General features: G+C 48.3%; 9 protein-coding genes across 9 annotated transcripts; 3 read left to right on the plus strand and 6 right to left on the minus strand.

The window, feature by feature from the left end:
* Positions 1-520: 520 nt before the first annotated feature.
* F5891DRAFT_1009154 (uncharacterized protein) lies at positions 521-4,174 on the plus strand. The gene is made up of 2 exons (XM_041360571.1): positions 521-3,609; positions 3,678-4,174. Exons 1-2 carry the CDS (start codon positions 940-942, stop codon positions 3,882-3,884), a joined length of 2,877 nt encoding a protein of 958 aa, XP_041230976.1. The 5' UTR covers positions 521-939; the 3' UTR covers positions 3,885-4,174.
* Positions 4,175-4,507: 333 nt separating this feature from the next.
* On the plus strand, positions 4,508-5,061 carry F5891DRAFT_944238 (Plectin/S10 domain-containing protein; the record flags this gene model as incomplete). Its single annotated transcript, XM_041374532.1, has 3 exons — positions 4,508-4,559; positions 4,622-4,805; positions 4,854-5,061. 3 exons carry the CDS (start codon positions 4,508-4,510, stop codon positions 5,059-5,061), a joined length of 444 nt encoding a protein of 147 aa, XP_041230977.1.
* Positions 5,062-5,142: 81 nt separating this feature from the next.
* Positions 5,143-7,145, minus strand: F5891DRAFT_688503 (uncharacterized protein). Its single transcript, XM_041372800.1, has 2 exons — positions 5,379-7,145; positions 5,143-5,327 (listed from the first exon to the last, which is right to left on the minus strand). Exons 1-2 carry the CDS (start codon positions 7,028-7,030, stop codon positions 5,225-5,227), a joined length of 1,755 nt encoding a protein of 584 aa, XP_041230978.1. The 5' UTR covers positions 7,031-7,145; the 3' UTR covers positions 5,143-5,224.
* A 26-nt stretch (positions 7,146-7,171) lies between these two features.
* Positions 7,172-7,922, minus strand: F5891DRAFT_688643 (phosphatase inhibitor-domain-containing protein). Its single transcript, XM_041372801.1, has 2 exons — positions 7,617-7,922; positions 7,172-7,566 (listed from the first exon to the last, which is right to left on the minus strand). Exons 1-2 carry the CDS (start codon positions 7,834-7,836, stop codon positions 7,313-7,315), a joined length of 474 nt encoding a protein of 157 aa, XP_041230979.1. The 5' UTR covers positions 7,837-7,922; the 3' UTR covers positions 7,172-7,312.
* Positions 7,913-9,511, minus strand: F5891DRAFT_1009168 (uncharacterized protein). The gene is made up of 4 exons (XM_041360572.1): positions 9,022-9,511; positions 8,942-8,959; positions 8,616-8,890; positions 7,913-8,553 (listed from the first exon to the last, which is right to left on the minus strand). Exons 1-4 carry the CDS (start codon positions 9,154-9,156, stop codon positions 8,262-8,264), a joined length of 720 nt encoding a protein of 239 aa, XP_041230980.1. The 5' UTR covers positions 9,157-9,511; the 3' UTR covers positions 7,913-8,261.
* Positions 9,512-11,070: 1,559 nt separating this feature from the next.
* On the minus strand, positions 11,071-12,503 carry F5891DRAFT_1126161 (Indoleamine 2,3-dioxygenase; the record flags this gene model as incomplete). The annotated part of the gene is made up of 2 exons (XM_041364057.1): positions 11,071-12,162; positions 12,216-12,503. The coding sequence occupies 2 exons, from the start codon at positions 12,501-12,503 to the stop codon at positions 11,071-11,073; spliced, it is 1,380 nt and encodes a 459-aa protein (XP_041230981.1).
* Positions 12,504-13,722: 1,219 nt separating this feature from the next.
* On the plus strand, positions 13,723-16,744 carry F5891DRAFT_1009179 (P-loop containing nucleoside triphosphate hydrolase protein). Its single transcript, XM_041360573.1, has 10 exons — positions 13,723-14,231; positions 14,279-14,979; positions 15,047-15,102; positions 15,156-15,205; positions 15,234-15,239; positions 15,294-15,496; positions 15,548-15,717; positions 15,776-15,965; positions 16,017-16,209; positions 16,266-16,744. The coding sequence occupies exons 1-10, from the start codon at positions 13,746-13,748 to the stop codon at positions 16,527-16,529; spliced, it is 2,319 nt and encodes a 772-aa protein (XP_041230982.1). The 5' UTR covers positions 13,723-13,745; the 3' UTR covers positions 16,530-16,744.
* A 1,127-nt stretch (positions 16,745-17,871) lies between these two features.
* F5891DRAFT_1009183 (uncharacterized protein) lies at positions 17,872-20,113 on the minus strand. The gene is made up of 4 exons (XM_041360574.1): positions 20,039-20,113; positions 19,471-19,974; positions 18,602-19,429; positions 17,872-18,538 (listed from the first exon to the last, which is right to left on the minus strand). The coding sequence occupies exons 1-4, from the start codon at positions 20,099-20,101 to the stop codon at positions 17,885-17,887; spliced, it is 2,049 nt and encodes a 682-aa protein (XP_041230983.1). The 5' UTR covers positions 20,102-20,113; the 3' UTR covers positions 17,872-17,884.
* A 115-nt stretch (positions 20,114-20,228) lies between these two features.
* F5891DRAFT_1009187 (eukaryotic translation initiation factor 6) lies at positions 20,229-21,541 on the minus strand. Its single transcript, XM_041360575.1, has 6 exons — positions 21,443-21,541; positions 21,348-21,388; positions 21,108-21,290; positions 20,698-21,050; positions 20,514-20,634; positions 20,229-20,456 (listed from the first exon to the last, which is right to left on the minus strand). The coding sequence occupies exons 2-6, from the start codon at positions 21,355-21,357 to the stop codon at positions 20,386-20,388; spliced, it is 738 nt and encodes a 245-aa protein (XP_041230984.1). The 5' UTR covers positions 21,358-21,388; positions 21,443-21,541; the 3' UTR covers positions 20,229-20,385.
* Between the last annotated feature and the right edge of the window lie 28 nt (positions 21,542-21,569).

Consider the following 21,569-nt stretch of genomic DNA (forward strand, 5'->3'; position numbering starts at 1 on the left):
TATTGACGCGAAACACTGTACGGTCAGCTGGTATCTAGGTCACCAGTCTAAGTCTACCTTTACCTCATGAGGCTTCCCCAGTTCAAATTTAAAAGTCAAAAGATGAACGAAAATATGTCATAAATTGAGAAAATACTAGTAATTACTTGACATTGATTTTTAGTCACGTGCTGTCGTCGCGTCGATAGTTCAACTAGTTGAACATCGTTGTCATCTGCTTATATCCTCCCTCTCCATTTCATTATCTTTTCGTGACTCCATTTCACCTCTCGATTTACATATTTGACGCGACATTCAAATAGATCCCTATTGGCACCCAAAATGATCCCTCCAGAGATCCAAGCCGCTGCCTGGGCATTTCTTCTAGACACGCTGCTTCGCATTTTCAGCGTGCATGTCACACAGACTTTGTACGCCCTTCCGTATCTCTCGCCCCATCTATTTCTCGGGCCTAGTTCTGCTTATTCGCACTCGAAAAATGTCATGCTTCCAGAGGATTTAGCTCACTCTCAGCCATCACTTTCAATGTCAATAGCCACATCTTCTCCTGTCTATTCACACGATACACCTACTACAACATCAACACCACTATCTCCAACCATGACACCTTGGGTTCTCGATCCGCTGGCGGAACCTAATCACGCTTTCTGGTTTCACAATCCACCTCCAGGTGCGCTGCACCCATCGCAGAAGCGCACGCGCAACGCAATATTCCCTTCCTGGGTGCGCCAGCAGGTACCCGCGCCCAGCGAGAAGCAGCACAAAGCACTCGCCCCTTTCTCCCCGCGCATAATCACCTTCTGTCCTATGCTGCTCTTCATCCGTTATGTGCTCACCTTGAGTGCAGCATACCTCATACTATCTGTGAGTCCTATACCCCTGAAACCGCTCGCCTCAAACTGATACACCTCGGTGATATTTCCTGCATAGGTCCTCACGATGCTCGTTGCTGCACCATTCGAACGGTCTTCGGAGGTTGTAGTTTGTGATGCACTGCTTGTCAACCCTGGTGTGGCGATCCTTATGGAAAGGATATTTAAGATAATGAAACCAGGTGCTGCAATCGCTCGGTATATCGCGGCATTTCCCATGGCTACCCTCCGTTGGTCATGGCCTATCATAAAGGAAGTGATATCCAAGCTCTGTCATTTTCTCCGCACTGGTACAGCACGCCTCACCCAAATTCTAGTAGCGTGCTTCAGCAAAGTTGCGCACATGTCGTCTAGCGCTGCTCGTTACATCGCTATGTTCATGGTGACTGCACGGGGGTGGCCACTCCTCATAATTCACCGGTTTTACGCCTTGCTCACTGCCTGCCTTTGCTGGATCCCAATGGGTATCAAGTTGATCTGCTATGTCGTGCAGAAGAAACCAGCCACGAAAGCACAAATTCCGATCATTACCATAACGCCTGCTGAGAACGAGAAGAGCACATGCGAGAGCGTCGATATTGCCGCGCTGCTGGAGGAAATCGGTGATGGAACTACTAGACTTGAACCACTTCTGGGGGATGCGAACCCAAGTTTCGAAGATTGTCCCGATGATGGCATCGTCGACGAGTCGCAGGTAGATGATCCCCTCCTCCATGCATCTTGCGTCCATGTCGGTGGTGAAGAGGAGCCATTGGTTGTCGAACAGCACACTTCATTTGGCGGACAGAAAGTGCATACCAATCGTCCAGACCACGAGATCAGGCTAGACGCTCCTGACGATACCGTGCCTGGCGTGATCACCGGAAAACCTGAGGTTCACGTCATCTGTTCACGGGATTCTGCTGGCCTAGTGCCAGTAGTTAAAATCGAGGGTCCAAAAGCCTATTTGCCACTAGTGCCTTCCGGGGATGATGAAGCAACGGTGACAGCCTCAATTCCTTGCAAAGCAGGGTATCCTATTATCCGACTGACGCCAAAGGGAAAAGCTCCTGGTGAGCAGCCGACGTACTCGGAAGGAGGTGTCTACCGAAAAACTATTCCTGGCAGCGCCGAGCTTGGAGCTATGAAACGAGATGGTATCTATAATAATCAGCACGTTCTCAACTCGTGTATCATGATTGATGTCCCTGAACCGAAAGGTTCTAATCATTGTCCAGGGACTAGGTCATCAACCGATGAATCCCGTAGCGATCCAGCCGTGGAAAGCATAAACCCTTGTAGGGCCGTCCAGTCCCCACTACCGGCGTATTCCTTGGCGCCTAGCCACAGCACGGCCTCTGAGTCGTCATCAATCGTCCAGGGCGAGAATGAAAGGCGGTTTGACACTCCAACTATTCTGCGTCAAAAGAACAGCAATCAACGCGAAGACAACAGTCCCAACAAAATATGCTTGGCGCCAGGTATTGAAACGTTCATGCCCGAGGCGATTATGGAGACAAAAGTGTCAGCCTTTGCTCCCCCCTCTTCGGCTCCACGGAAGACGAACATGAAGGAGGGTAGCTTGTTTATGACGATACCGGAGGCTTCGATGCCTAGCGAATTTCCCTCTGTACAGCTGTCTGCCACACACAACGATCAACTGTCGATATCTCAGAACACCAAGGAATGCCCTTCGAGTATAAAGGAAGGCCCTACTAAAATAGCGTCAGACGACAAACTTTATTCCACATTTAATTCCAATCTCGAAGGTCAGGAGCCAACCAGTGAGATATGGGACTGTTCAAAATCGGGAACAAACGCACCATTCCATCGGTTCTTGTCGGCATCCATGCACGCTCCTTCGGGACAGTCATCAGAACAGAATCATTGTATTGGGGGAGCCATCAAGTCCAGCCCCGCAATGCCCCAGTCCGGAAGACAGCAACACGTGGTTCTCAGTAAGACTTCCTTGAACAATCAGGCAGTGTCTTTCACACCGCAAGGCTTGGTTCTGAAAAGCACATTGACGAGATATGACCCGCCTCTCCGACTCGTTGGACCAGGCCTGGAACAAGCCGACTACGCTTTGAATGTGAACCTCTCCAACCCTACCCATTCAGGGAAGTACGTGGCTGATCTACCTGATCACATTGCGAAGGCATACAGACCGCAGCCCTTGCACTCTGCCGGAGCCTACGTGACTCGTCGAAATGTCCCCCCTCGGATGACTGTTTCTGATTCCAATTGCATAACGACCCATAGAGGTCCTTCAACTCGCGGGCCCGTCCCTGATTGGGCTGCTGAGGCTGCTGCGGAGCGAAGGTCTGTAGATATGCATATCTCCGCCCCGAAAGTGTATCTGGGAACGCCAGCAGCCCACGCGTCCTCGTTGCACCAGCCTTCAGGTACAACGCCACTACGTATGCCCATTCCAGAAGATATTCTCAGTCCAGCTCCCCAACGTGTCGCATCCAAAGTGGCCAGATGGGCTGCCGAAGTAAACCGCGTGCGAGAGCCTGCAACGAGTCAAATTTTCGAGGGTTCTAGTCTCGATGCGCAGGTCAAGGGTTGTCGTCAGGAACAGAGGCCGCTTCTTCTGAACCGTAAAACAAACGCAACGTTATCGCGGGACGATACGCCAGCTGTTTTCCCAAGCACGTCTGGAGCTGCTTATCATGGTCAAGAAAAAGTGTCTTCCGAATTTGTAAAACGGGCCGTTGAAACGCGCGATAAAGAGCAAACAAAGTACGAGGATTTCCTATTGAAAATGTTCGACAAAGTATTTATGAGAATTTTAGGACTGTCCAGGGGCAGTACAACTCTTACTACGAATCCCTTTGTGCGAGGAACATGGAAGATATTATATTAGAGGCGAGACGGATCAACGCGGATATGGGGAGGTCGGCTTCGACCCGACAATCTCCTACTACACTGAGCGACCTCAGCCTGAACGAGTGGTTTAGTCGGGCAAGGGATCCAATCTCCGGAGACGACATCGAGAGGATGATCCGTATACTCGAAAGGGGGGCCTGAAATGTAAACTTCCGATGGACCATGGTTGGAGGTCTCGTCATTCAGCCGTCATGATTGTTGGAAGAGTCTCATGCAACGAGCCTGTGAACAATACTAGTGTCAGTGCGATTCTGCGTGTTTTTGCCACCTCTTGTTTTGTATCAATGTAACCGTACCTTGAAAACAAATTGTATCATCGTCCGTAATCCCTCAGACCTTAGATAGATCTAAGGAAGTCGTTACTTCTCGTAAAGTGCGGTTAACCTTGAGTTCGCGATAAGTAGAGTTCGAAGTTCCTTTTTAGGAAAACTTCATACTCCGCCGTTGCTCGTCGAAACCTTGTCCGAGAGGCACGCGTACGCTGTCCAGCTCGACGTCAAGACTCATTTCAAGGCCCTTCCTGCCCGTCAAATCCTTGTGAGTACCGTTCAAGTCGTCTGTGGTGTATTAGGATGCAAAGAAGAGTGTCAGAAACTCTCTATGGCTGGATGGGCTACCTCCCAGTTGGATGACATGACTGACTCCAGTCTTCCTCAGCCGGACAAGTGCGAGATCATCATCGCAGTACGTTTGATTCCTACGAGCACTGTTCAACCCATTTCAACTCTTCCTCAGCTTCCCCATTTCCATTCAATTAGCCCAGCATGATTATCACCAAACAAAACAGGCGCACCATCTACGAGAACCTCTTCAAGGGTGGGTTATTAGCATACAGGCCTTGCGATGGTTTTCCAGAGCTCATTATCGGTTGATCTCAGAGGGTGTTCTGGTCGCCAAGAAAGATTACAACGCGCCGAAGCATGAAGAGCTTGATGTCCCTAACCTTCAGGTCATAAAGGCCATGCAGAGCCTGACCTCCAAGGGCTTCGTTAAGACCCAATTTTCGTGGCAGTGGTATTACTACGTTTTGACTCCTGAAGGTGTCGATTATCTCAGGGAGTGGTGCGTAGTCTTGTTATGTCTTATCTATCCGGACTCATGTATCAATAGGCTACACCTCCCCAACGAGATCGTCCCTTCGACTCACAAGCGGGCCGCTCGCCCTCCGCGCCCAGCAACTGTACGCCCTGGTGGTGGCGACGGTGCTTACCGCGCACCTCGCGGCGACCGCGATGATTACCGGAAGAAGGAGGGTGGTGCGCCCGGCGATTACAGACCATCATTCGCAGGTGTTGGTCGGGGTGCACCTAGAGATTAGGGTGTTGGCTGGTGCGAGCCGCTATAAGTTCGGTCAGAGTGCTAGAACTTGCATCCCTCGGTGATCGCAAAATTTTGTATGAGCATGTTCCATGCATGACTATACTATGCTTTCCTTCGCGTTCCTTCTCATTTGTCCACTTCAACTTCAGGAACTAAACTCGCTACCACTCTCCAAATAACTCCACGACGTTGCGGATGTCCAGAGCAATTTCCTTATCCCTCATTACGCTCTCTCGAAATTCGACTATTTGCTTCGAAGAGGAACTGTGGTCTGCCGTTGATCAAATATTACCACCTGCTGTCATGAAGACGCACCTCGTCTTGCTGCAAGCCTTAGATCCGCTGACAAACACCTGAGACTGCATCGCCACCAACTTGTCTAGGATACCTGAAACTCCTGAGTCTTCTAGAATCTCTTCTTCAAACTGAACGTTCCCCTCGAACATTCTCAGCCTTTTTATCTGCGATGGTAACTCAGTCATGGCATATCCCTCCAGATCACCACCTGTTTGGAATGCGTCCTGAAGGATGTTCATGGCTTCCTCATGCTCGGGCGTGACAACTCGAAAAGTCCCAGATCTTGCGCTCTTAGTCTTCGCACCACTTGGCTGTTCTGAAAAGGTGTGGTAGTCGGTAGCGAACCAGACTAGCTGAGGCCCCGAGTCATCGTCGCCGAGCACTGAACGAAGAGTAGAGACGAGCGATGCCGCACACCACGCAAGGTTTTCTACCGGAACACGTTCTAGTTGCCAATGCACCGCAATATAGGATCCTGTGAAGCTTGCTAATCTTTCTGCAAGCTCAACAAGTGCATGAGAGTATTGCAGGTCTATGTTGGGCTCAGGGAAGATTGGGTGGCGTAGATCCCATTCGATGGCTAACACGTCAGATCGCGGAAGCGCGGCAAGTTCGTCTGAGAAGTATTCCATGGAATCCACAGCCTCTGAGAGAATCTGGATAAGACGCTGGCTTGTCGATGGCTTGATCGGATTGTTGCGGTAGAACTTGAAGGAAATTATAGAGGAGCTTTGGTAAAGTCTAGAAGATTTGGAGTTTAGGCAGGAAGCAGCTTTGTGATCTGCACGGCCATGATCGATGGTGAAATGGTCGTCAGGGAGTAAATCTCGTTCGCCACTTTTGCTGACGCTGAAAGATATGGTTCTGCTCGTAGGTAAGATGGAACGCGTTTCGCTCCAATTGTCAAATACAGTGAAAGGCAAAGTGTTGATAGCGGGGAGAGCGCTTCTGAGCAGGTCCACGTCGTAATATAAATCAAACGGCCATTTGAAACAAGCCCCCATGCGATTGTTGCCTACATTCGGAAGAACAAGAGTGCGATTCAAGCTACTTGCGAGAATAGCTAGTTGGTGCAGGTGCAGGTGGGCTTTCGGTTCTTGCTCAGCGATACGGAGAGGAAGAAGAAAGCGACAGGGGAATGAACCACAAACTGATTCGTCAAATTGGACTGCGTCAGCAGCTGAAGCTGACAGTATACTAGAAACGTGGACGATTGTATGTTCAAATTCTGAAATATCTTTAGGCTCAGGAATTCTGGTGACAATCGGGGGCCATTTGAGATGGGGTCGTGTGACTGTTGAGGGAGATAGATCGTGGTAATCATTGGGTTCGTGAATATCATGAAGGACATGATGAAGGACGGTTCGATCAATAATTTTTGGTGACGGTGAACGTACTCGAGTTGGACCTATTCCGAAATCTGTGGTGTTTGGTGGAGTAAGCGACGTCCCTGTACGTTGCGACACCGATTTCGACAGCGAGATATAAAGACTGCCAAATATGATAATTGCAACAATGAGACCAACAGACTGTAGAAAGTTGGACGGCAGACTCGGATGAGTTGGACTACGATACCGCTGTCTGAGCCTTGGAGACAGCGAACGCGTTCGATACGATGGAGAATTTGTCGTTTCTCGCGAGCGTTTTGACCTTTTGAAAGGATGATACATGGTTGAAGTACCAAAGCAAGGTCACAGTTCAAGTTGTAGGAATTGGAGGCTCCACTAGTAGTAGGCGTCAAAAACTTCCGCAACTTGAACAGGAGCGAAACATCTTAAAAATATGTCAATAAACCGAATGTATGCGGTAGGCTCAGCTCCTGAAAGTATGCGAATAAGGGTATTATATATTCTACAAATCTATAGGTAAGGTACCAAGGATATATAGCCCGGCGGACAACCTTGACATGCTCATCGTCAGAACAACGCTCCATACTACTTCAACCCACACACCTAATTCCTTTTATTCTTGGGGTTGCGCTCATATGCATTACCACTCGAGCCCTCTTCTTCTACTTCATGAATCACTCCCCTGTTAGGGGCGTCACGCGTAGCAAGTCCATCGCTGTGCCCGTTTCCTTCTGGATGATGCATCCTTCTCTGACGCGGGCAATTACTATGCTGGCAGTCTGAATCAGAGTCTGACTCAGATGATTCCTCCTCAGATGATTCGTCAAACCGTCGAGGTTTGTGGTATATACAGCAGACTACGGTCGAGTCAACACCGCCACAAGGATTCAAGACTCGACACACTCACTCTTTGACTTTTTCTTTCCGCATCCCTCATTGTCAATCACGTCTTCATCCCATGCAACTCGCTGGCGAGTTTTGCGTGGTTCACCCCGTAATCTAAGAGTTCCCGCAACCCCAGGCTGACTAGCGTCATCTTCTGGACGTGGCTGCGAATCGTGTAGCGTAATCGTCCTGGATCCATCAGCGGGCGCAGATGTGTATGTCCTTCCCTGAGCAGTCATCATTGATTAGGGACAATGTTACTTTCAGTAAGTTGGAAGAAATGGGAAGGATCAAAGTGTTATTCATCTATGGATTTACATAAGCAGGCGGTACTGCTCCATAAACTTCCAGTGACATCATGGCCTCTGAGAGCGGCTTTCAATATTCAAGTTTCAAATGTATTGGGTGATAATCATTAAATCGACATGCAGTACAATTACAACATAACATGAAATGGTGAGGTATGATGGGTTGTAATGGATGCGACGTAAATAGTACAAATTGTCCGAACACGATGCAGCGGAACGAAAATATGCTGGTCATGCAACGATCCACGTTGCCAAAAGATAATCATAAGTCATGAAGGCGATGATCTTAGATTAGCCATAAACGACCCTAAGATACGATCCGGTTAGTTTCACGGTCCGATCCATCAAACTTTGACTACTTACCCCCTGGCGGTCGTGGATATAGGTTTGAAATCTGTTCGGCCAGATTCAACGAAATGGCGGAGGACTTCTGCCCAATCGTCTCGTGGATCCCACGAGATTTTACTAGGTGGGTCGACTTCCACAGGCATAACTTGAGAAATGCCACCACACTGCACGAGTATAACAAGGGTTCCAATTCCCCCACTGCGTCGACAGCGTTCTTCTCGTCGGCTGATATCAGCGGCTACGAGTGGATCATGGCTGGTTACGAATGTCCGAGAGACTATATGCGTATTTGCCACTGAGAAACTGCGTGTCCGGCGGAATCAGTAAAAATTACCCCCACTAAGTCCGGCGATACTAGAACTTACCGATATAATGATTCGGCGTGAGCGTTGTAGCTCAGCTCGATAAGCAACGCACTTTGCCGGATATTGGCAGGCAGGCGCTTTAATTGAAGGGCTTGGAAGCCGGCCCATCCGAGAAGTGAAGAGTGTGTTGAGGTGAACTTGCGAAGGTACTTCGCCAAATTTTCATCAGGATATGCAGGCCCGATGGCCTGCTGTTTTGCACCTGACATCTGAGCAGCGGTGTGCTGACAGATGGTCTTGTGAGAAGGCCAATGCGATTTTTGGCACTCGGTGGACTACGATATAGGGTTAGAAAATGTCATGCTAGTGGAGACTGAGTAGCTTACACAATACTGGGTGGTCATCTATGGAAAGATAACGATGTGGTTAGGGGGGATGATGATTGAAGGGAAGGGAAGGGACATACACAACCACCGCAGAGTCTAAACTTCTGGGCAACTGGGTTTTCAACTGCACCGCAAGTATCGCAGATGCGATAGCCACGTTGCTTCTGGTGTGCATGGGGAGGAGCGGAATAGTAGTTGGCTGCTGCTGGTGCCATTGTAGTATGAATGTAATATGAATAGCTCGGATACTAGTTGGTTAACCTCCACCATGATTGTCTGGCGTGTTTTATAGCTGAAAGAGTTGATGTGTATGTCCATCTTGGGCGAGCGTGTCAAGAAGTTATTGCGATCTTGGTGGAGAACAAAAAGTAGGTCTGTTGCTTTTTGTCTTCAATGTATCTGAAAGTAAGACCCGGCAAGGCCTTTTGTGTCTGTAGTCAAGGAATAGATGCGGATATGCGAAAACAGTGCTTCCTAAATGCCCAATAACAATAAAGCAATGAGAAACTGAAATCAGTGACTGATAATCTAGTGAGCAAGACAATTAGCTCAGAAAGGAAATGAAGCGAGAGGAAAAGTGTTTGTATTTATTTGTTATAATACATTTTTGGATATGCCGTTAGTGCTAATTGTTGGTTCACGGGTGGGGGCATGATTCGTTGTAAAATATTACATGGAACGTCTTCTCACAACTTTGACAGCAGATCCGATCGACCCTCCGACCAAAATATCATATCGAACACTTGCGCCCAACTAATCTAGCAACTTCAAAGGAGACCTTTTAGCCGCAATCTCGGACACGAGGCACGGATGGATCCTGTCCAGTGTTTGAACTGGTTAGCTCTTGCCAAAAACTCGTAAGGATTTCACAGCACTCCGTGAACCATATCGCAATTAGCCTTCGGCTACTCTTTGAACCTTATTCCTTTGTCCTGTGCTCTCTTGAGCGCCATCTTTTCGTTTTTTCCATCTCTTCGTAATCATCTATTAGGCGACCGACTCGGAAATGAAACCCTGTTCAAGGTTCTTGCGAGAAACTCCGGCTCTGAGCAATCGGACAATCATGCTCTGTTCACGGGCGTCTCTTCTCGTCACCACCCATATCATTAAACGGCATCTACTCGAGAGCACTCAAGAATGACATCAATTGACGTCGGCATGGCACCTTTTGTATCCTCCGAATGGGTTCTGTGATCTGGATCAGAGTCTACCTCTATCAAAAGGTTGTCAGTCTTCGATGCAGTGCAAGCAGCTTACCAGAGCCACACCTTTGTATCGATGTTCTATATCTAGGTGCTGTCCTCTTAGCTACCCGTCCTGGTATATGAATGGTCATGCTTGCTATGAGAAGCGGGACCGACCGATTTGCCCCGACTAACGGTATGCCAACCATTGTTATTCCGAAATCTTCAATGTGCGAGTTCAGTTACGATTTCCTGACCTAGAATCGTTCGACGTCGACGCTCTAGGCGCGATCTCTTTGACGGAAAGATCCCGTCACAGTCAGCGGCTTTAGAAGGGCTTACAGTAGGCTTGTGACCAACCTGGCTCCTGCTCCACGGAAAAGTCGAGTATAGGCGACTACGTCACACCTTTCGCTCCAGTCAAAATAGTGCCGAGCCCAGGTTTGTGGTGTTGTTGTCGCGTCGTCATCTTTATGGAGTGCCAGTGCCAAAGATCCTTGACAATATACTCTCTATCTGTAACTATGGCCGGCTAACTGATATGCTCTGGTACGGAAATTGCGCCAAGAGCTTTAAAGGCGCTTCCCAACGTGGTACATTCACTCGCTGATACTATGACGTAGGACACAATGAGAAAGCAAGAATCTTGCTTTGTTACTGTAAGTGCCCAATGTCCCACAATGCTCGACCTCGGTGATAAGTATTGATGGAAGACACTCAACCACAAGTCCGACATTCTAAGTAAGCCCATATAATTTAGGAAGAGACACTGATTGCCATTGTGTTGTTTGTCTAAGGGAGGCTAATTGAATATACAAAGCAATTAAAGCGGGCATGTTGCCATCCAGGAGAAAGAATCAGCGAATCAGAATAATGTCCAATAAGTTGACCAAATGCATAAATGCCGATGCTCATGTTATTCCAGGATCCCAGATCCAACACGGTCTACAACGTAGGCTCCACGACTGCCTCGGCAGTTTTGTCCCTTACGCCTTTGAGGAAGCGTACTAGATCCGTCCCGCCTGTGCCCATCAGCACTTGCTTCCCAACCTCCTTAGCTTCTGGATCTGCGTGCTCGAGCTCCGTCCTTTCACGAGCAGCAGGTGCAATAATATAGATTGCCACGATCTTGATATGCGCATCCCTAAACTCCTTCACCGACTGCACCGCAGAATTGTATGCGTCCAAAAGGTTCATATCAGACCTTGTTTGCATCACGAACGTCCGTACAGGACGTGGACTTGTGCTGAGGTGTCGTAAGAAATTGCGGTGGTAACGTGGCATGTAGATCTGCATCCTTCTCAACAGCGTCCGTTGGTCCGGTGCAACGCCACCTTCGACCACATTGCAGTTGTCTAGACCAAGAAATACGTCTAAAGCATGAATCAGGGCGCTCTGTCCTGCGCTTGGCCCTGAGAGGTCGGTAGGCTGCTCTTCAACACCTTCGAACACCCATTTCCTGTGGGCAGGATCGGAGTCTGCGCCACGGAACCATGGGCGAATGGAGTGATAGAACGTGTTAGGGTCGCAGCCCTTACGTACGTCGAGCAGGATGGTCGTGAGGTCGCCCACAACCGAAGCAAGCTTGTAGAGGTATGCGGTAATGCGCCTGATGGCTATCTTGTCGCCGACGAACAACTCGTCCATAGTCGCACGCATAAGCTCGAGAGCCTCGACGCCGCGAAGCTCTATGCGGGCCGAAGCGAGGTAGAATTCTTGCTCATCTATGGTACCGGAAAACATGTCCTGGCTGCGAAGGTTGTCCAGAGCGGGAGCCTCGAATCCAAGCTCCGTTTGGGCCCTGGGGTGGATAATGTCCCAATTATAGAGGACATTATCAGAGTACGTGACGACTGGTGGTAACTGCAAGTGATTGGATATGGCGACGAGGGGGACAGAAATTGGTTCCGGAATAAGCACGGAAGAAGACAGGGGGAGTGTGTAAATGTAAAAATGCATAATGAAGGTGAGAACATGGTGCGCGCGCCGAAGCAGGAGCTCGGAGTGTGTGAGCTCGGACATAGGAAGGACAGGCAGCTGATGGTGTGTGTGTGAAGCGCGTAATAAAAAATACAGAGGCCGGTACTGACCTTTCGAACGTGTTCTCGCCATGACTCAGATGAGTTTTTCTCCTCAACTGTCAGACATCGTTTGACAGAGAGCTGCAGCTTTGCTTGCATTGCAGCATCTAGTGCTGTTTCCCAGAGTTCCCATTGTGCTGGGAGTCTACTTAAAGGAGGATCTGGGGGCATGAAACCCGTGCGAGTATCAACATCGAAATCGTGCGCAGCAAGAGTGGAGGTATCTATGTGACCCTCCTGAACGCCGATCAGGAAGTCCTGACGAGGCTGGAGGAGGAAGTGATCAGGGGGTAGCATATCGGCTGACTGCTGACAGGACATTTCGTGATGGGGGGAAGTGATTTAATAGCGAGGATATGGATATGAAAACGAGACTATATGGTTCTCATAAGCTGTTGATCAACCGCTGCCAGCGATTGCTCAGGCTCAGGCTCTATGTGGTATGATCCGGTGGTTCACGTAAAAATTCATTCTAATTTCTAAAAATTGACCAAATGCATCACGTGACCCGGAAGTTCTGGCTAGATCATAATGCACTGGCCATGACAGGGCAGTAATACTAGGGTACCAGTAGCACTGTGTACGAGTTCTGCCAAAAAATGATAGGACGGCAATTGAAAAAATTGTTTTGAGTGCTTTTGTGTAGAGTAGCTCAAGATAACGGCAAATTTTTTATCAAAACTACTGGCGTGCTACATTGTCCTCAGACAGTGCCCGCAGCCTCCATGCCTACAATGTGACCATGATGGTCAGCCCCAAAAGTATTGTGAATGGTTTCGACTCTTTTTCAAGTTCACTACATTTCTACTACTACCATCAAGGGTACACTAATCTGATGTCAAAAGTACATCACGGCTCCGAGCCCCATCTGTTTGCTGATTAAATCCGCGCTCTTGCAAGGTTTAACCAGTGGGATCAATTCTGAGTGCTGTCAGACTGGTGAACGAACAAGTCAACACCCTCGTAAACCTAAAAATTAACTTTGACCCATTTAATATGCGGCCAACTGGTCATTGTGCGGGCATGATGTGAGCGATGGTTAGGGAAGTCAAGGGAGTGTATGGAAGAATCATAGGAAGTATACTAAATTGTGTTTACTGTTATAAGATTTAGGTGAGTTTAGGTGACTAGAATTTTCACTTTTTAAAAAAGTAACTTTTGTCAACTTCTGCTTGATCTCCTTCTGGCGACTTGGCAATTGCAAATGATTGCCAGCAAATGGCGGTATTCTCCCAACGACACTGATCATTTGGCGGTAAATCATAATCCGAGTCATCGGTCCATTATTGCTCACTGTGCCACAAGCATGAACATGCCAGGTCACAGATTTTTCTTTTGTTTGTGTAAATGTAGATAATAATTTGAACGAGTGGCCGGCCGGTGCGTCACGATAAGCAGAATGGGCCATCAGCCAAGTCACTGCATTTTTAGTTGTCGCCGGTAGTCTTGAAATGATTGTTACGTGATAATGCAGAGCATAATACACTTCAGTGACTGACGCGCTTGTCACGCGTTTGTGACACCACTTTCTCTCCAGCGATGGAGTCGACTCCGGTGACGCCTTCTCGACGTTCAAAACGCTTTCAACCGCTTGTAACTCCAGTAAAGATTGACGCCTTTGTAGACAAAACTTTAATCTGGACAGACCCCCCGTGTTACATCCGACCCACTGTATACGAAGATTACCAGGTTCTCCAAGAGGATGAGGGATGGCAACCAGGGCCAGGGATCCAGACTGCTTTTCGCAAATCGTTTAAGCGGACGAAGAATATCGCGCCAGCTTCACGGAAAGGGTTGAGTGCACGTAGATCAGCTGTGGAGACTGAGACATTTGAGGTCGGAGACACTGTACTCGTCAAAACTCAGTCCACAAAACATCCCAGTGTTGGTGTCATCGCTTCGATGTGGGAATTTCAAGGCAAGGAGGACAAGGAGGGCGGAAATTCACAGATGATGATCAGGATTCACTGGTTTCAACATCCATCGGAACTGCCTCGCATAAGGGCAAAGAGGGAACATTTCGAGGTCAGTGGCACATCTAGTAATTGTCATCTGCTTATCCCTACCACCAGAACGAAGTCTATTTCACTCTCGCTTCACAAGCTATTCTCCCGCCTTCATGTATACTATCGCATTGCACTATCTCCGAGGTTCCTCAGACCACACCCACAGCACGCAAACGAAGTAACTGGGTCGGTGCCACTGCGGAGGAGAATGAAATATTCTACTGTCGCCTTGCTATTGAGTCTCGCAGCAACATTTACTATGATTTCCACTGGGAAGCTCACAAACAACAGGCTCTCGGCAGTTCTAACGAAGACCTTGCCAATGGGACTTGCTGGCACGTTGCCGTAGAGACCACACCGTTAAGATGGCGTATGAAGAAGACAAAAAAGCTTCACGACATTGCGGAAGAAAGCGGTGACGATGCCGTTCGTGATCGTGACTACGAGAACGACGAGCCACCATCAGAGCCTGATGACCACCTCATCCCCTCTGTCGTTGATGACGCCTCCGATAATGAGACAGCTCTTGGTGGGCTTATCGATGACGTTCCAAAGACACCATCTCGCAAGCGCAAACGCGCCTTATCCACACCCAAGTCCACACCGAGCAAGAAACGTGCACCGAAGCTCGCAGCACCCACTCCGCACTCCAAAGCGGCACTACGAAAGCGAAGTCGAAAAGCACCAGCCATCCGTGTTCCGCCTTCGAATCTCACACAGGAGCACTACAATCAACTGCAAAACCTTCCTCCTGATCCGTGGCTTCAGTGCAATGCACGTCCTTCATGTTGCAGCGCGTCCTGATGTTCTTCCGTGCCGTGAGGAGGAATACAGCCGCATTCTGAGGACTGTAGAAGAACTCCTGGAGGAAGGAAGTGGAGGTTGCGTTTGTGTGTAGAGAGTATCATCCATTCTTTTTCACTCTTCTAATATCGATTTTTAGATATTTCTGGAGTACCAGGAACAGGCAAGACTGCAACAGTTCACGCCATTGTTCGCTGAGCTCAAACGAATGGCTGAGAACAATGTCTGTTCTTTTCCAATTAGTTCTTCTCTTCACTCAATGATTCTTACTTGGTAGGAAACGAACCCTTTCACTTATGTTGAAATCAACGGACTCAGGATTCCCGAGCCATCTGCTGCATATAACCTGCTTTGGGAGACAGTCTCGGGGCATGATGTAGCTAGCGATGGTCACCTCAAAACCAGCGCCAAGGAGGCGCTCAAGCAGCTTACCAAACACTTCTCCGCAGGTGCGCGGGCGGGTCCCGCAGGGCACGCGTGGTAAGCAGTAGTTATCTCAACCAGTCGGTCATCGCTAAGTTGCGTGCCTAGCATCGTTCTTATGGACGAGCTTGATCAACTCGTCACAGCAAAGCAGGATGTAGTATACAATTTCTTCAACTGGCCCACAATCGCAGGCTCAAAGCTTGTTGTGATTGCTGTCGCAAACACCATGGACCTTCCGGAGCGAGTGATGACTGGACGCGTGCGCAGTCGACTTGGTATGTGCCGTTAAATTAAACACCTCATCCATTTCTTGTTCATTTATGTCCTGCAAAGGAATGATTCGAACTAACTTCCAGCCATACACGACACAACAGCTCGAGAAAATCGTGCATGCACGTCTCAAAGAAGCCAAAGAAGGCCTCGAAGAGCCACCGGACGTGATCAATACCGACGGCGTAAAGTTTGCCGCAATGAAGGTCTCATCGATCAGCGGTGACGCACGAAGGGTACTTGATATTTGCCGGTACGTATCGGGCATGTTTTATAACTAAAATACAACTGAACTCAAATGTAGACGAGCGGTGGAACTTGTGCATCCCAAACGGCGTGCCGCCCGTACGGAGGATGTGAAGGAGGTTATCAAAGTGCTGCAAAATAGTCCAACCGCAGCATACCTCCGAGACTGCAGCTTACATGAGCGGATCATGCTCGCATCCCTGCTAAGATGCATCAAGCGGGAGGGTATTGAGGAGATCAAATGGGGCGAGGTATGTGTTTTATTTTTATGTTTATTCCGCGGAGTGCTGGACTAACAGTACGTAAGATTGAAAACCAGCATGTCGTATATGTTGAAGCCCTGACTTCGGAAGGAGATCCGTCGCGGAGACCCACGCCGGTGGAACTGGGACTTGTTCTGGACTCCTTGGTTGCCTCCCGCGCTATGATAATCGAGGATGGTGTGAACGCCTTCCGCAAGCCCCCCCGGGAACGCAGGGTTATTCTCAACTTGGAGCAGACAGAGGTAGAGAGAGTGCTGAGTGAGGTAGGCGGACGGTTGTGGGCGACAGCGCTTGGTGTTGGTGCATGATCAATACCGAAGATGTTTTTGGATCCGATTGACAGGATTCGATCTGTCAGCGTCACTGGCTGGGAACGTTCTTAAGGCCACCCTATCTCACCTATCTCATTAATATTGTACTGATACCATCACTTAGATGTCATGTAGATGTATTTCATATTCTCTGCTGCCCTAAGCTAAGTACTGGTGTCTTTCTAATCTACAGTTCAATTCGGGACCTGTATTTGATCAGCGGAAAGCTCCGAGGAAGCAGCACCGGTATCTCAAGCATGCAAGTAGCCTCCTGCCAATGGGTTTCGGAAGTAAATCATCTACAAAAAAATGACGGCAGTCCTAGGCCGGGAGTCCTAGTCAGCACGTCACCGATCAAATCTTAAGTGCTATCGTTGACGCAGACATCGCATTCATGATTATCTCATTTAAATCCCAACCCCATCGAACGATCAGCGCTGCGCCGACTGAAGCAAATTAGGACTATCAAGGACTATCCGTCATCTCACACTATCGCAGGTTGTAGGAGGCCGGGCAGACGTATTTGTAAACGACTTCTGAAACGCACTCTCTATTCATCGGTGCAAAGTTTTTGGTAATCAAGTGCACACAAAAATAATTTATTTCTAATTTCTCTTGTTCCAGTCTGCCCCGTGCAGGGATAACCTCAGAATCTACAAATTATGCTTCTACAAGCCGGGGGTTTACCTCTGTCCCTCGTTCCATCGGCAGGTGCTTCGTATGTGCAAAGTTCGTTCGTTGTGAGGCTTGCACTGGTGCGATGACACAGGCCATGGTAGCGAAGTTATTCAACTCGTAGATTCTTTTTTAAAAATCGGATTTATTGTCCTTTGGGGTCGAAGACCTATCATATATTGAATGTGGCTTCATTCAAGTGCGGGGGGGTTACTCCCGGTTTTTTTTTCGTGGTTCGTAAATTCTTGTTCCTTCTATCGCCTCACAGTTACCATTCCTTTACTCCTCGTGTTCACTTAATAATGATCTTATTTCAATTTGAAGGACGCCGACGCCTCCGTGTCATAAGGAGGCACATCTAGGCATGAGCTCTCTTTCAATGGCTGGCACTTTATGTTTATCAGATGGAAAACGACAGTCAGTCATTTCGTTGAAAGAAGCCTTGCTGATTTGTTGGTAGTAAGTAGTTGTCACGTTTGCATCATCAATATTCATTAATCTCGATGAGAATAGATGCGTCGTTCCATATCATACGCTAACGTATCTTCTAACTACAGTGCAATTTGGTATAAAATCGATCCAATGGTACAGTTGAAATCTCCAGATAGCGAGTAACTACAACACACGAACTTTGAAAGTAAAATCATACTATTACAACAGAACAGCAGCACGTACAATCACTGGGAACTCCCAGTATAATAAACGCTTGAGGCGTTGTCATTGACGATGGCATCTAATCCGTGCTCTTTGAACGCCATCCTGAGCGCTGTTGATGGGCTGAAGAGCAAATTCGGTCGATTCGTTATCTCGTATCCCTCGTGAATACGTATCACAGGCGGCAAGGAAAGGCTATGCAGTCCCGTAGACTGGCGCCACTTGCTAGCCACTTGCCAAGGACGTTCCGATGCCTCCGGAAAGATATGAAGATAGTTGGATACCGGCTTGAATTTGAATTTGTCTGTGGGTGCCTCTGCAACAGGATCGATCTCAAGAACAAGACGATCCTGGAATTCCGGGTATTCTGCCTGAGCGGTCACCGACAATTGAGAGATAAACTCTCGATGGGACTGAATTTCAGCATCTTCGATCTTGGCTAGAAGGAAGAGGCTCCTCCTGATATATCGTGAAGTATTCGGGCCTGTGAATGTCTCAGTATGCAAAATGCGTGAGATCACGTAGGAAGACGCGCCGATGGCAGCTTTGAGGTACTTGCACGCCATACGATGGCCCTGGTCCCAATCTATGTTCTGGCATTGTTTAGAACAATACCTCGCAACTGTGCACCTGGCACACTGGAATAGATCCCATTGCGGATGCCATTCGTCGCTGTTCTGCAGAATCAGGGGCTGATTAGCAACAGCAGTCTAGAGGGGAAAAGTATATGGTTCACTCACATGCACAGCAGCGCATTGACGATCGAAGAATATAGATGCTGCGGGTATCTGGCTTCTAAGGTCCAAGAAACGTCGAACATCTTTTTTGAACAGATTCCAGGCCTGTAGTAGGTCTGTATCACGCTGAGCAATCGCATCTAGCGATTTCTCGTCAGCCTCTAGCTCGCTCCCGGCGATCCGCAAGACTTTGTCGAACGTGAGGTATGAACGAAGGGCAGTAATCAACAATGCATTAAGGCATTCCGCCGTATCCGCACCGGGAATACAGGTATGAGCTTGAAGGATGGTGGGGAGGAATCGCGCCCGAAGGGCTTGACATATAACGGCTATAAGGTCATCCACAGGACCTCCCATGAGTAATGCAATATAGCCTAAAGCATCCTCAAACGCCTTCTTGACGTGTTTGGCGAAGTCATCGTGCTTCAGGGTTTGAGAGAGTTGACATAGATCACGAAGGGTGTAGATAACGATGGCCACGAGGTTTCTATCGATGTAGGCCTCTCGCAAGGCACAGTTCTGTTGACTAGTAACGAATAGTAGGTTTGCACAATTCCCAAAGCAATTAATGAGCATTATTTGCCAACGAGGCACCCCAAAGACAGAATCGCATGAAGTTGTATCATCGATGCTTTGTCCAGAAACGACTTTCTTCCTGTACAAACAACGGATATTTCTGAGATATTTGGAGGTAATAGAAGCCATGGCTCTAATGCCTCCAGCGACATGAATAAGGGTGGACGCAAAAGCAGGACGATCAACATCCAGACATGCCTGTACCACGTATGACATGTGCTCCTGGAATGCCCCTTGTTCCTTGCTGCCCATTACCTTGTCAGCTTCAGTGAGAAGTCATTATCCTTTGAGGTGACGGCCATGCACCACAGCTGCGAGATAATGGGGTGTAGAGATGGTGTGTTGATGAGTGACTGTGGTGTTTGTGAATCACCGATCAGGCTCATCCGCATCAACATGTTGACAACTAGCTTCAGAGCTTCTGATCTAGTTATAAGAAGACCCGGAAGGCGAGCAGGGTTGCTGGAGGCGAAGAAGTGACGATAGAAGAAATTGACCCAGAGATGACAGCGATTCCAATTGGATATTAGGTTGTCAGCGATGGCCTGTACCGACTGCGTTAATTCCCTTGGATGATTGACACGATTCAGTGTGACCAGTACTCCTTTAAGGGAGTACCTTGCGAGCATGACACTCCTCACATCCCTCGAAGTAACCACATCGGGGATACGAGCTGGATCAAGGTGGTGATAGAAGACTGGGAGCAGTATCAGAAGTTGCTCTGGTTTCCAATGTTGCGCGATGTTGCATAGTCCGTCGAGCTCCTTGATTGACCCGCTGGCAGCTTTGTTGATCATGAACTATCAAGACAGGAGACAATTAACCCGAGTAAATGCAGAATCGTGGGCATATTCTCGCACACACCTGTATCACTCGGGCAAATGTATGGCCATCTTCAGGCTGCGTTTGAGGAGGGGCGGACGACATGGGGATGTTCACAGAGGGCACTGGTACGCTGAAGCGCTCATTGATGCACACGTTCGTCACGCGACTGTCACGTAACGCTGTGTCATACAACAGCGAAACTGACAATACACTTGAACAGAAAAACATATTCTCCAGTATAAATTCCTCTCCCTGTTTTTCCATTGTCAACGACATATGAGCGTAAATATACAAAGTTCATGATGGAGACTAAGGTTGCGCTTCAAGTGTAAGTGAAGGTAGACGTGAAGGTATATGTAACAGTAACAGGATGTGTGACGGTGAAATCATGCCCAGTTATCGATAAGAGAATCCCGCATCTCTCCAATGACAGCTGAAGAACTTTGTCCTTGAAGCTCTGTGATAGCAAAAGACGTTGAAAAGGTGAAAAAAGGAGGTAAGAATGTAGACCCACTGAATGCAGCTTCGATGACACTGATCTCTGTGGCGGTAGTGTCAAGCCCAGTAAACGCGCACCAGTCGTTCACGACAAGACCTCCACCGATAACGTCTGAACCTCGGTTGACAGTACCAGCCTAGAAACACGAGAATAAATTGAGTTATAATATGGCTGCGCTGGGTTTCCTATAAATACGCACCACGAGGGGAATTTGCAGAAGGCTACTTAGTTCATCCTGGTCCTGAACACTCGTCTTTGGATGAACAAGTCCACCCTGATTTGAGATCGCACAATAGCTTCCCACAAGGACGTTATCTGCGACGGTCTGCCTAAAAACCTCGACCTTGAGCACATCGGCGATTATTTCCTCTGTCTCGCGATCAACGTCAGGGTGGACGAGGGCAACGTAGTCATTGCAAGCGATAACGTTTCCCAGCGCAGATAGACGTTCTTCGATTCGCTGGATCGACACAGCGTCAGGAAGGGAGTTGCGTAGATGCTGCAGTTCTTGATCAGTCGTCGTTGAAGGGACGAGGAGACCATGTCTATTTCCTAGAAACGATGCGCATCGGCCTTGTGGGTAATGATGAGTAAAACCATATCACAAACCTGCAGTCAATCTCCCGACGATGCGGGTGCCGCCTATCGTAGAATGCACGATGGGAATGACATCGCCGAGTTCAGCCTCAAAGGCCGAGTAGAAATTTGCACTGCCTTGGATTGCAGCTAGGCAGTAGCTGTTGGTGAGTTTTGAGAACACGCCGATTTCACTACTGTTTTCAAATTGAATACCTGTATTACATGTATGTTCATGGAACGCATAGATTACACATCAATAAAAACACTCACGAGTTGCCATGATTGGTTGGTTGTTGAGGGGTTGGAGTATACTAATTTACAGAAGTTAGAAGAAGAAGATAGAATATAAACTGAAAAGCTAGTACTTGAGATCCGAAGGTTGTGAAGGTTGTGAGTATCAGCTGACTCGGAGTGCGTGATCTTTGAAATTTTATATAAGGCTAATCTACAAAATATTAACGAGTCAATCGTAATCAGGCTGCCCACGGCCCA

The sequence above is a fragment of the Suillus fuscotomentosus genome (assembly GCF_016647785.1).
Source record: "Suillus fuscotomentosus strain FC203 chromosome Unknown F5891scaffold_7, whole genome shotgun sequence".
NCBI lineage: Eukaryota > Fungi > Basidiomycota > Agaricomycetes > Boletales > Suillaceae > Suillus > Suillus fuscotomentosus.